The 14366-nt window shown below is 41.8% G+C and overlaps 1 protein-coding gene across 20 annotated transcripts in view; it reads right to left on the bottom strand.

Moving 5' to 3' along the window:
* The window catches only part of Tenm2 (teneurin transmembrane protein 2), a 1246916-nt gene that overhangs the window by 359369 nt on the left and 873181 nt on the right, over positions 1-14366 (bottom strand). For 17 of the 20 annotated variants that reach the window (XM_052758549.1, XM_052758552.1, XM_052758554.1 and 14 more), the window contains one exon: positions 13886-14095. The exons of the other annotated variants lie outside the window; for them this stretch is intronic. In XM_052758549.1, the coding sequence (XP_052614509.1) occupies positions 13886-14095 (210 nt within the window). The remainder of the gene's footprint in view (positions 1-13885; positions 14096-14366) is intronic. 20 annotated transcript variants of the gene reach the window in all.

Genomic DNA, 14366 nt, shown 5'->3' with positions numbered 1-14366 from the left:
TAATGTTGACACAAGTGACTCATACGCATGAAACACCAAGAGAATATTACAAATTAGAATGTAATGAGGTGCTAAATTGAATGAGACAGACTCCACGACAGTTTTGCCACTCTGCAAAGGGGATGCTCTTGCTGGGCAGACATGGCTAGGGAAGCTTCACGCTTAGATGGAACTCAGTTAGTAACTGAACCCAATGGCAGCCAGGGAGCTGTCTCTGTTCTCAGGCCTGGGGTTTGGGATGGACTGGGGTGGAGAATTAACATCCCAGCATCTTCACAGGGTTTCCAGTCCGTAGTAGCAGATACCGCATTCCAAGGAAGTGCCACAGCATCCAGTCATGCAAGTCTGAGGTGCCTGGTGTCAATTCAAACAAGCTGTCCCTAATCAGGACATATGCACTGAAATGAAATAGATTAGAGATGGTAAATGGTTCCAAATTTGGGGGTTCCAACATCGTATTGAGTATTTTTCATGCCCCATCTCTGTGCTTTCCTTTAAAATGTTTTCTTTCCATCAAAACAAGAAGAAATGTGCCGCTTGAGGAATCGTGCAGCTCTACGATATTTGGCTGAAAACTAAGAAGCTTTCTCCACCATCGCTGCTTTCTTCCATCCCAGTAGCAACTGCATTTACCTTTTTAAGGTATTTTTAGCTGATTATTTTGGTATTTATCTCTAGTTCTATAAATAACATGCGCTGCTGCTATTTCTTGTGTTTTCATTTTTTAAAAATGCACTACTTAGTAACTCCTCTGCACAGAAGGTGCAAAGCTGGGCTTTTTTTCTCTACCTGCCCTCTCCACTCATACTTCCTTCCCTTCCCCTGTGTTTTCCTGAGTCCATGCTTACATCATTTGTCCACATTGGCAGCATCGAGCTTGGATATGATACTCAGGCATAAGCCATGTAGGGAATGATGACAAGTTATTTAATTTTGAAGGTATGTTTTGCATGTAACTTTTTTTTACAACAGGGTATGTATGTGTGTGTGTTGCATGCATGTGTGTGCTGGTGTACTCACCTAGCACACCTGTGTAGAGTAAGAGGAGGATACTTGTTATCCCATTTGAGACAGGATTTCTCACTGAATCTATAGTTTGTGTCTTGATTGTTTTTGTAGGGTGGCTGACCAGCAAACCCTGGCCATCCTCTTGACTCTGAACCCCAGTGCTGGGGTTACTAGGCTATATGGCCATGCTTGGATGATGATGATTATGATGATTATTATTGTAAGTTCTGGGGAAGCAAAGTCAAGTTCCAATACCTAGTCAGTAAATGCTCTTATCCTCGGAGTCAACACCTCTAGAATCATCTCTATACCTGTTACTTAAATTTCCATATGCTAATTATCCTGGAGACTGATCTCTTTGGATCAGTTTCATGGCTTCCTTAAGAACAATGCACACATCCTTAACACAAGTCATAGACCGTCTCTGAGCCACCAGTTTGCCATCTGTAAAGCAGGGATCGTAATCCAAATGTACAGTATAATGGCATCAGTGTGCCCCAGCAAAGCACCACCAGGAGGAAACACATGTGGTCAAGCACAATTCAGTCACTTGTTCTAGTGAGAGAGAGACACACAGTGGGGTGATTGGTGTTGGAATCAAAGTGTGAGGAAGGGCTTATGGGAGGTGATTTCCAGGTTCAGAGGAGCCGGTTCACTCCTGTATTTATGGTGTCGGTGAGTGGGGACCTTTAAGATGTGGGGACCTTTAAGATATGGGGCCTAGTGGGAGGTCTAAAGATTGGCTCCTCCCCCATGCTTTGCAACTCTCACAAGCTCCAACTACTGTAGTGACATCTGCCATTGAGGTGATACAGCAAGGGGCCCTGGCCGGAGCTGATGCTATGATTACAGACTTCCGAAGTGGTGAGCTACATGCACCTCTTTTCTGTACAAATAAACTTCATGGATTTTTTTTTTTTTTACATATTAGATAAAGTTTATTTAAAGGTTATTGTATTTAGATAAATACATTTTGGATAATTTTCTGTGCCCTTGGTTAAATTGTTCTGTCTCTCCTTAGGTTTCCTTTCCTTTTATGTAGTTTTTTTTTTTTTAATTTATTTTAATTTATTTTGCAATACAATTCAGTTCTACATATCGGTCACGGATTCCCTCGTTCTCCCCCCTCCCGTCCCCCTCACCTTCCCCCCAACGGCCCCCCCCCATTCTCATCTCCTCCAGGGCAAAGCCTTCCCCACAGACTGAGGTCAACCTGGTAGACTCAGTCCAGGTAGGTCTAGTCCCCTCCTCCCAGGCCGAGCCAAACAATCCTGCATAGGCCCCAGGTTTCAAACAGCCAACTCATGCAATGAGCACAAGATCTGGTCCCACTGCCTGGATGCCTCCCACACAGATCAAGCCAATCAACTGTCTCACCCATTCGGAGGGCCTGATCCAGTGGGGACCCCTCAGCCATTGGTTCATAGTTCATGTGTTTCCATTCATTTGGCTATTTGTCCCTGTGCTTTATCCAACCTTGGTCTCAACAATTCTCGCTCATATAAACCCTCCTCATTCTCGTTAATTGGACTCCCAGAGATCCACCCAGGGTCTAGTCATGGATCTCTGCATCCAGATCCCTCAGTAGTTAGATGAGGTTTCTAGCACAACAATTAGGGTGTTTGGCCATCCCATCACCAGTGTAGGTCAGTTCGGGCTGTCTCTCGACCATTGCCGGAAGTCTGTTGTGTGGGTATCTTTGTGGATTTCTGTGGGCCTCTAGCACTTTGATTCTTCCTGTTCTCATGTGGTCTTCATTTACCATGGTCTCCTATTCCTTGTTCTCCCTCTCTGTTGTTGATCCAGCTGGGATCTCCTGCTCCCCCAAACTCTCTTTCCCTTGACCCTCGCCCTTCACTAAAAAACAATGGCATCATGAGGTTTGCAGACAAATGGATTGATCTAGAAAAAATCATCCTGAGTGAGGTAACCCAGACTCAGAAAGACAAACATGGTATGTACTCACTCATAGCAGAATACTAGACATGAAACAAGGATGAATTGTCTGCTACTCACATCACCAGGGAGGCTACCCGGAAAACAGGACCCCAAGAAAGACACAGGGATCGCCCAATGACAGAGAAATGGAATGAGATCTACATGAACAGCTTCATGGATTTTGATGTGGCAACAAAACCAGGCCAATAGAGACTGTTGACACTCCCTTGCTTGTATATGGATGCTGTCATGAAGCATTCTTACTTTCATGCTATTACCTTATCTAGCTTTGCCAGTCACAGAGGGGCCCTGAGCAGTGTTGGTATTCAGCACTCAACAAACTAACTGTGTTCAACAAACAAACAACCCACCTTGACCTAACAGTGAATGCAGGCCAGTTCCCAACACCATCTAAGTCCCCTGACTAGTGACAGGCTGGTCCTCAGGACTCCTTTTGTCTTTCTCCAAGGTAAGGATTGTGGAGTCACCATTTGAAAAGACCTTAGAACAATGGTCCCCTAGAATTAGCTCTTTCAAGTGTTTGTTGTACGACACCAGAAGCCTGGCAATAAAGAAAAACTAAGTTGGGCTACAGCAAAATTAAAACCTTTGGCACTTCAAAGAACATCATCCACAAAATGAAAAGACAACCCAGGGAATGGGTGAAAAGGTTTGCAACTTGGATATGTGAAAAGCATCTGAGATCCAGAATACGAAAGTCAATAACAACAAAATCAAACAGTCCAATTAAAAATTGAGCAAGTGTCTTAAGTGAACACTTGCATATTTTCACATTTATTTATTTAAACTGTGTGTGTGTGTATGTGTGTGTGTGTGTGTGTGTGTGTGTGTGTGTGTGTGTGTGTGTAGCATGCATGCCAAAGCACATGAGTAGAGGTCAGTGAATAACATACAGGAGCCAGTTCTCTCCCTCTACCCTGTGGGTCCCTGGGATCAAAGTCAGGTCACTAGGCTTTGCCACAAGTGCCTATACCTGCTGAGCCGTCTTCATGGCCCTTTAATAGATATTTCACCGAAGAAGACATACTAATGGCAAAAAAGTCCAGGAAAAGCAGTCCCATGTCACCAGTCACTAGGGACTGCAATCACAGTTATAGTAGATGCCATTTCACACCAACCAAGATGGCTACTACTGAGGAAAAAAATCCAGAAACAAGTGTTTGGGATAGAGGAAGAACTAAAATCTTTTTGGGTTCCTGGTAAAACGAAAATGATGTGGTCACTGTGAAAACAGTATGGCAGCTCATCAATAATTTTAAACACATCACTACTATGTGAGTCTGGGATTCTACCAGTGAGAACCATCCCCAAAGGAGTCAAAGTTCAAACAGGTCCAACAGCTGTGCTCTCTGCAAAACTAAAAGGTGGCCCAATCTGAGTGTCCATTGATGGACACGTGACTAACAAAGTGTGGCACATAGAGTATCCACAATAGAAATTAATCATCTTAAAAGGAAGGGAATTCTGTCCCCTGCTACAACAAGGATGGAACCTGAAGGCATTACATTAAGTGAACTATCAGTCACCCATGAAAGAACAAACATAGCAAAATCCTATTTATATGAGGCCCCAGAGTGGCAAAACTCAGAGAGAGAAATATAATGATGGCTGCCAGGAGCTAAGGGAGGTTAATGGGTGTCAAACTCTATTTTCAATCTTTTATGTCAATTTAAATCCATGGCAACTGCTTTCAGATCCTGATAGAATCCTCAATATACCCTGAACTCCAAATCCATTCCTCAAGAAACGCATACACATCTGTTGGGGTGGATGAAACTATCCTGGAAATAGAAGATTACACACAGTGTGAGCACAGAACTGTGTACAAAGTATGGAAAAAATGATAGCATTCCTGATAGGTGTATTTTACCATGGTCGAGAAATGTGTGTTGGAATTCATATTGGCTGTGTTTGCTGGCACCAGACCTACACAAGATCCAGCCAGCCAAAACTCCAGCATGGATGGGGGAGGGGCTCCTGAAGTCCCACCTTAGTTAAGGAGCTGAGCTACTGGCAACTGAGGGAAGGGGAGTCAGTTTTCATTAGGAATTCCCAGTGGGGGCCCCTACACTCACATACATACTGGTAGCACTAAATGGACTCAGCAGGTTTAGAACAGAGTAAATGAAATTAGAAGAGGAAATGGTAGTAGAGCTGATTTGGTCAAAACATGTTATATGCATCTTCGAAATTCTCAATACTTTCAAACAGTAAATTGTAGAAAGTGTTCGTTTGTTTGGGGTGTAGCTCAAGAGTCAAAAAACTCCACAAGATCCTGGGTCAATCTTCACTACTACAAAGAAATATTTGTTAAACTAAAAAAAAAAATTCCCACATTATATATTATATACGTGAGGCACGTTTTTGTATTCAATACTTATGTACAATTATTGAGTGCCAACTGAACTTTAAAAACAGTTTGAAACATAGATAATATCAAATCCAATCTCTGCTTCAGTTCATTTTTCAAAATCTCTTTTCAAGATATCATGAGGATATCATTTAATGATTCATGTCAGCTTCAGGGGCTGTAGACAATGCTGTTTTACAGATTACAAAAAAAAAAAAAAGATATACACTGCTCCATTTTATGGTGCCAGAGAGTATCTGAACAACAGTTTGAATTTAAGCAGTAGAGTTCAGAGCCCACACTTTAAAAGTTATACACATCCTTCAGTCTTGTTTAGCAGATGGGACTGTGGAACTCCCATTGGAAAATATACATGTGCTGTGACTTAAGAAAATTGGAGACATTTTCAACAAAAGACTAAGTAGTGTTGTAAAATGACTATTAACCATTATACAGGAAGTTGCCCATTGAATTAAATGTGGAATGTTAAAGGGAATTCGGGAAGGTTTGACATTCCGTTTAAAAGGGTTAGGACAGGAAACTGTTAATGCACTGTATGCAGTTAGCAGTCTCTGCTTTGCTGGGACATCAGTTCTTATGTACCTAGAAGCTGGGGACAGAGATGGAGAGGCAGAAGATACACAGTGCTGATCGACCCAGGGATTTGTGTCAATATCCAGATTATTTGCCGAGGAGAAGCAGTTCTCTGCTGCCTGTCACTTTCCCACTGTGCATCTCCAAAGGAATTACCTGTCCATCTTCATTGTGTGCTCCCGGGCACTGTGGTGCAAAAGCATGGTCCCCACCCTAGCCAGGCTGGAAACTGGTGGACTGACAAACTATGCATGCACGTGTGTTTATATGCATTTTACAAGGAGGAAAAATGAAAGGAAGAGAAAGTATGATCTCCATAACATTGCTGGGCAAGTTGGCAGTGTCTCGGACCTGAGGGGTATATCCATTGCCAAATCTTGGCATGGGAGACTTTGTTCTGGAAGTGGGGTGGGAGTCTTTAGAACCTGAAGTTTATGCTGGTAAAACTATTTTTTCCCCCTGTTGTTGAGGTTATTGCCACTATTATCAGCTCTGTGTTACAAGACTTCAATACTTCTCAATGTATACAGGTAAAAATGCAATGATTTGCTCTACACAACTGTATATCTCAGTGTTGGCATTGGTGAAGCCCACCTTAATAAGAGAGGGAGAGGAAAAGGGAGAAGGAGGAGAGGGAAGGTTGGGAAGGGAGGGAGAGGGAGGAGAAGAGGGGGAGGGGAAGAGAGGAAGAGAAGGAGGGAGGGAAGGAAGGAGGGAGAAAGAGAGGGAGAGGGAGAGGGAGAGGGAGAGAGAGAGAGAGAGAGAGAGAGAGAGAGAGAGAGAGAGAGAGAGAGAGAGAGAACAGATTGAAAGTCCTGAGCTCTGAGAAAGCTTGTGGTAGGTAGGTATAAGAAACTCACAAACAGAATGTTACATAAGAAGGAAGCTTAGACATCTTTCAAGCCAATAACCAACGACAGGTAGGTAAACTGAGGCCAAGAAAGACTAAAGGATTTGACAAGTTTTACACATGCTGTGAGTCAGGGATAATACGTATAGAAAGGTTAAGTTCTCTTTCTGAACCAAACTCTAGTCACAGAGGAAATAAGGTCAAAACAATCAACAAATGGGACTTCTAGACATTAAAAACCTTCTGTGGAGCAAAGGTCGAAGTCACCTGAGTGAAAAAAAAAAAGTGTCTAAGAGTGGCTGAAAATCATTGTACATCTAACAGAGGATTAATATATATAATATACAAAAAACACAAAAATCTAAATAGCAAGAAACTGAACAGATCCAGTCAATAGAAGGACCAATGAGATAGAGAGTTTGAAAAAGATGAAACACAAATGGTCAATAAACACACAAAAAATGTTCATTCTCCCTTGCCATCAAAGAAATGAAAATCAAAACTACATTGAGAGGCCATTCGACTCTAGTCAGAATGTCAGTCATTGAGGAAATAAGCAACATCAAATGCTCACAAGGATGTGGACAAAAGCGAATCCTTCTACACTCCTGGGGAGAATGTGAAATAGTTCATCCTCTATGGAAATTGGTATGAAGGTTTTCCAAAAGATTAGGCTAGATCTACTATATTACCCAGCTTTTCCACACCAGGGTACTGATTCAAAGGACCCCAAGTTAATACATCACAGAGATATTTGCACATTAACATTTCCTGCACTATTATTCACAGTAGTTAAACTATGGACCAGCCTAGATGTTCAAGAAGAGAGGAGTAGATATAGAAAACACGGGTGTGTATACATATATACATCCGCAAACACATCCATATATATTTAGCCATAAAGAAGAATGGAGTTGTGCTGTTTCCAGAAAAGTGGATCCAACCAGAAACAATCATATTAGGTGAAGTTTCAGAAAGACAAGTGTCCTATGTCTTTCCTCCTTTGTGGTCCCTAGATGTTATACAGTACTAGAAAATCACATACATTGGAAAGAATGAAGGTGGGATTATCTAGAGAACAAAGAGGAAAATTTGGATGGAGTGGGATGAGAGAAGGGGGACAAGGAGAATGGTGATGGGATGAGGACAGGGAGGGAGCTGTGGGGGAGGAGCAAGAGTAGGAGAGCCTGGAGGAACAAGAAAAAGGGAGGGTTGAGGAATGTGGGGTGAGTTCAGTGTAGAGCACATATCCTTAAAACTTAAAAATACAGACAAAGTCCAGTTCTCCAGCCTCTACTTTAGACTTTCCCCCTTATGCAGTTGCTCTTGAGATGGTCAGCTATGCCTGATATGAGAAATTAAGGGTTTTTAGGGCCCCTGAACTAGAATAAGAATCTCCCTGGAAGAGTGTGGTATGAGTTGCCAAGAAGCAGAGGGTGTTTTGTGATGTATACCTGGTGCTTTCAGCTTTTATAAAACTTTAACCCCTGGCCTTTGATAGCAAGTTTCCACTTTCTGTCATACATCTCAATATGCTACGCACATATTCTGAGGTTAACATCTACTGTGGGGCAGGTAGAGAAAGACTCTGTAGTTAGGAAGTTGTCTTGCAATTAGGGTTTAAGGTCTAAGCTCTTTATTTTCCCATGGTGTGACCAACGCTGACCAGTTGTCCAAATTCCTTGTGCCACAGTGTTCTCAACTGTGAAAGGACTGTGATGATAATTGTTGCTACACGGGATATGGTGGGGGTTAAATTAAAGTTCGTAATGAAAAGTACTCATGTTCTCAGAATAATACCTAGTACTGAGGGAGAAAGGCCTGTGAGCTCACAGCCAAGTCCTACATGGATCTGCACTTGGGGAAAGAAGGACAGCTCCGTGTGGCCGGCTCAGAGCATCCTCAAGTCAGCCCACGTTGCTCAGTGGACTGGCAATCCAGACATTGCAAAATGTCATTTGAGCACAAGGAAGGAGGGAGAGAGAGAGAGAGAGAGAGAGAGAGAGAGAGAGAGAGAGAGAGAGAGAGAGAGAGAGAGTTTGGAAAGGCTGGTACAGGTATCTCAGGGGTGAGGGGAAGAACTGGAGCCCAGTGACCCAGGTGGGAAAAATTCAAGTTGAGAAAGTGAGAGATACTTGACTCTAAGAAAAGTCAAAGAGCGTTGAACCCAAAGCTAGCACCCTCCATTCAAGGCTAGCCTCCTAGGGCTGCCCTCCTCACTGTAACCCACCCAGGCCTCCCAGGCTCTTGTGTTGCTAGTGTAAATGTGCATAAAAATGCAACACAACTTTATCATTTACAGATGATCTATTATTATTTAAAGACACTTAACCAAAAAGGAAAATTTAATATGTCTTATGTATATGTAAATGCATGTATATACAATATACAACATATAACAAATATACAATATATAAGAATATATCCTATGGTGTCTTCTTTCCATAAAGTTCTCCACCATATACAACAAAAAGTAGTAAATATATCAAAGCAACGGGGTTATCAATGGCATTAATCCTCTCAATAAATGTTTATTGGTCATCAATTATGAATCTGCTGCCAGGGCACAGTAAAGGAGCTAAAGAATGCAATGAAACCAAGAGAAGGAAAAGAAGGCAAGGAGAGAGGTGGGATAAATAATCTCATCATCACATACAGTGACTTTGGGAGAGGGAGGGGGAGGGGAGAAAAGAAAAGAGGGAGAGGAAAAGAAGGAGGAGGGAAGAGAATAATTACTCCAAACTTCTCTGGAAATCCTACATGAAATTCAACTTTCATGGGCCAAAAAGCAAGAAAATTCATAGTACTTTAAATGAGACTTTCCCTTTCCAAACTAAATTTAAAAGGAGAAGATATTTCATTCATCATTGTTTTAAAGGTTTATTGTATGTGTATGAGTGTTTTGCCTGTATGTATATATACATGTTCTATGTGAGTTCGTGGTGCCTCTGGAGGTCAGAAGAGGACATCACTTGAGTGTGCAGCCTTCTCACACATCCCCATCTCTCCCATGAATGAGATGGTCCTGGTAGGGTGCCTTCCTTGTCATGAATGGATAGCATCATCAAGTTGATCATCAAGACAAACTTGTATACTGGCCATCTCTTTTCAAGGCTTTGGACTATGCTGTAACTGCAAAGTCTGCTAATTCCCATATCAACATCAAATGAGCAATGGGACTACACGTCTGTCCCCCATGAGATCTGCAGTTCACAAGGTCTATGGGAAGAATGGAGAGTTGTCATGGATCAAGCCAAGTTCTGCCATTGGAATGGGCCATCTTTGAGCACCTCTAACATTGCTCCTAAACTGAAAGTGCTATGGAGCTTTACCTAGAGGGAGGTTATGGCAAGTCTGGGGGAGGAAACTGCATATGTTTTACAGGTACTGCTGAGACTCATCCAGTCATCTGTGATGTATACATGACCTTCTCTAAGGAAAATCTCTCTGGCTTCATAGTGAGAACTGCAGTGTTTCCTTAATCAGTTGCTCTGCTTGTCTCTCTTGTTTATTATGCACCTTGTAATCTGTTTCTCTTTTTGCCTTGGCTACCAGGAAGCTTAGTCTTGTTTCCTATCTGTATTAAATAAAGGAATACAGATTTATACGTATGAACAAACATAATGCTTTCCTCCCAAGACTTTCCTGTGCATTCTTGTGCTATCTAATTATAGTTTTAGAGGTTTTATAAATAACTGTTTTGAGGGAGGTTCAAGAGGAAGAAAGAAAATCAGGAAAGGAGAAAGTATAGAAGGAGAGAGAGACACACACAGATAGACAGACAGACAGACATAGACACACATACACGCACACACACACACACACACACACACACACACACACACACAGAGAGAGAGAGAGAGAGAGAGAGAGAGAGAGAGAGAGAGAGAGAGAGAGAGAGAGAAGAAAGAGTGCTCTTTTTTTTCTCTTTGATGCCATATAAATAAGGCAAGCATTAAGATAGCTAGGTAAGAGCTTGGTAGAAGCAAATGTTTCAGGAGCTGGTTTTATCAGTTCTGGAAATATCTCTCCAACTATACCTGTATATCTGCTTGATTGGCATAGATGGAGGGTTAGAGCAACTTGGCTGCAAAGGTGCTGAGAGTTTAGTACCATGCACTAAAGAATGCACTGTAGTCATAGAAAATAATGACAGTCAACACATAAAGATGAAACTCGCTCATTGTTTGAGGAGGTTTTCTTGCTGGGGAAAAAGATTTTAGTTCCTGTATTTTATATCCAGTTTGTCTCTTCAAAACAGAGGTGTGTTGGGCAAGAAACATGTGCTGTGACTTTCCTAATGACAGGCTTTGACAACATCAAATCAGTGACACACTAAGAGGAGGGCAAGAAATAATGTTTTCCTGTTGTAGATGGGCTGAATATATTGGAAGCTATTTTAACTAAGGGGAAAAAAAAACCAACAAAGTCTGAACTGCTACATGATCTTAAGATTCCAGTGTCATTGCCAAGGGACCAACTTAAAAATATTCGGTGTAATTATCCAGCTAAACTTAACACACCCAAACACAGGGGCCCTGTGCCGGGGCTGTGACAACCCCTGACAAATTCAGCCCCTTTCATCAAACTCAATTGAAAACACTCCAGCACCGCGCTGCACTCTACATCTTTGGTGTCAAACTCCATTTTCAATCCTTTATGTCAAATTTAAATTCATGGCAACTGCATTCAGATCTTGATAGAAACCCCAATTTGCCCTGGACCCCTAATCCATTCCACCAGAGATATATACACATGCAAGTGCGCACACACATGCTCCAGCTGGGCAAGCTCTCATTTTAGCCAAGCAGGAGTGAAGGAAACTGAGTCACTACTTGATTGCTTTAGCTTTAGCCCATCCTCCTCCAGTTGAGAACAAGGCTACTATTCTATCAGGTGTCGCCCCGCCCCGCCCCCGCTGCTGGAGAAAGCATATGAACATGGGCTCTAGTTTGGTATGAAAATGGACCTTCACATTTGTGTAGCGTTTTCTCCTCTTGGTGAAGCTAAAATCACTATCAGTTTTTTTTAAATGAGCTGAACAAATTGGTGTAACTGATGAAAAATGAATAATTTTGGCTCTAAACACACAGATCTGTTCTGTCCACCCAAATGATGAGCTCTTGATTTCTATACAAAGCCAACAAAAATCTTCTATTGACAACCTACAATCTGATACAGCATCTAAAAGGAAAGAAATCACCCTGTGTGCTATCACTAAGAAAACATTCTGGATGGCCCCGAGATAAGAACTGACCTCGCTTATGGAAATCATCTTTGCTTGGGTATCCATACATGCATAAAAGGATGCCATTTCTAAAAGCTCACTTTCTCTTTAATAATTGTCTGTTTTTCAAAAGCTATCAGCAGGTGCACCTCATTTTAAAAGCCTCTTGTCCTTCATAATACAATATTCATCACGATTACATAGTATGAAATAAAAAGTAGCAAAACACAAGTGAGGGTAGTTCAATTAAATGCAACATAATCTCTGCCACACACACACAAAAAAAAAAAAAAGAAAGAAAAGAAAAAATAGCACTGTAGCTAAAATCAGGTTCTGATGAAAGAAAAAAAGGGAATATATTTCCACATATTTTTAATTATATAGAATTTCCTCAAACATGATTTTTCATAATATATTCCATTAAGTTAACATCATCTTTGAAGAAAGAGCATTTTCCGATTTCATTTTAAGGCTGATTTTGAGCAATTATGGTGTCATTGTTCCACGGTAGAAAGGTTGAATTCATTTACTGTGTGGTTATGTTAGTTATGATTGATGTCTCTTCTCCAAATGATAAACCAATCACCCCGATGATGTAATGTCATTTTAAGAGTGCCATAATCACATTTCTCTCAAACTAGAAGCTCTGATGAGTTCTAATAAAGATTTATGGTAGATTAAAGGCCTTCATAATATCAACAATGGATTGCTCATTTGATGAGAGATTTGATTAGATAATTTAAAAAAAAAGAATATGAGTTTGCTAAATATATCAGGCCTGGCTTTGAAGAAGGACATAGGCCATCACAAGTAGCAGTCTATTGGTCCATTTGCTGAATGAATCATCCTAATGTATTTAGGAGGTCTTCTATAATTGGAGAGGTTGAGACCATTGGTAGCTTATATTCATGGATAGAGCCAAAGCAGTCTTTTTAGGGAGTATTCTTGACATGCAAATCTCTCTCTTGCTTTTGATGAGCTGTGTTAATGAACATCATGAGGGGCTAACTCAAAAGGCAGTGCCAAAGCTTTGGGTCAGGAGTAGCTAATTTGTACCATGGCCTCCCCTCAGGCCATGGATACTAAATCCTTAGCCAACTGTGCCCTCTTCTCTATTTATTTGTTCAGGTGAACGGTCCACCAAGGGATGAATCCCAAACATGGCCTGGTTATTGTTGTGCTTGGGCCAATTCTATCTAAGACTTAGAGAGTGGGAGTTGAGACACACAATCCTCAAAAGTGGAACAGAACTTCATGTTCATTCCCTCTGTTCTGCGACTATGAAAACCCAAACACGAACTGTGAATTCAGAAGCTGTGTTTATCACAGTACCTCATGATCAGCTCGTTAAATTCAAGTGAAGTGGCACAAGCAGAGGGTCATAGCGAGGTCGTACCCCAAACACTTCAGTCTTGGCACGACATTCAGTATTCATGTCAAGGGAATACATTTTAATCGCGAAACTGTATAAAACAAGCAAGGAAGGGGAAGGCAGAAGCCAGTGATAAAAAGAAAGGGAACTGAGACGCACATAAACAGGGCACGTGAGGGTGTCCAGGGTCACTTGGCTATGACCAGAATCATAGTAATACAAAATTCAATATTCCAGTGTCTCCCCACACTTCACCTTTGAGCCCAGCATGCTCTCTCACATGTAGCCACAGGCAAATTCCTCCCATAGAAGGAGGCCCAGAGCCTGTTACAATCAGTAAAACCTGTGACCTTCAACAGACGCATCCTAGAACTACCATGCCACAAAAATGACAAATGTGTTTCACCTTGATGCTCCCCACACCACCTTCTCCCAGCCTTTGTTTCAGTAGTTGTCGTTTTGCTGGAGACTCACGAATGTCAACCACAAAACACCACACATTCAGACACCACAGAGTTTCCTTACCACTGCTGGAGGCTTGCTGGGGCCCTGAGCATGCTCTGAGCAGGTATGAATTGGGGGAGAATTCCTCATCAGGGTTGGTGTCCATGATCTGATGGGAGGTGTTGCTGTCTAGCAATGGCATCTGGCAGCTAACTGGTGGAGGATTATGGGAGCTAGGCAGCTGAGCAGATGGGAGGAGGCTAGACGAGGATGTAGGTGGAATGGGACGACCTGGGAAAGAGGACAGAGGGGTCAAAGGTCAGCAATGAGTGTCATGAGAGCATCCTAAGAAAGTCACATTGAAACCAGCTGACAATATAAATATATTTTTTAAATGAAGTGTTCCAGATGAGCTTTTCAGAATGGTTTTGATGTTTCTTCACCAGTCCAAATGCATACCACTGGTAGTATGATACTTGATACTTTATTAATATAATTCAAAAAGGGCATCCATTTGAATGAAATCAGTCCAGAAAGGTCTCGGTCTTTCTATCTCCTTTGC

The sequence above is a fragment of the Peromyscus californicus genome, unplaced genomic scaffold (genome assembly GCF_007827085.1).
Source record: "Peromyscus californicus insignis strain IS unplaced genomic scaffold, ASM782708v3 Scaffold_3__1_contigs__length_106647218, whole genome shotgun sequence".
Lineage (NCBI taxonomy): Eukaryota > Metazoa > Chordata > Mammalia > Rodentia > Cricetidae > Peromyscus > Peromyscus californicus.
The sequence above is the reverse complement of the archived record's forward strand: the minus strand, read 5'-3'. Positions and strand labels throughout refer to the sequence as shown.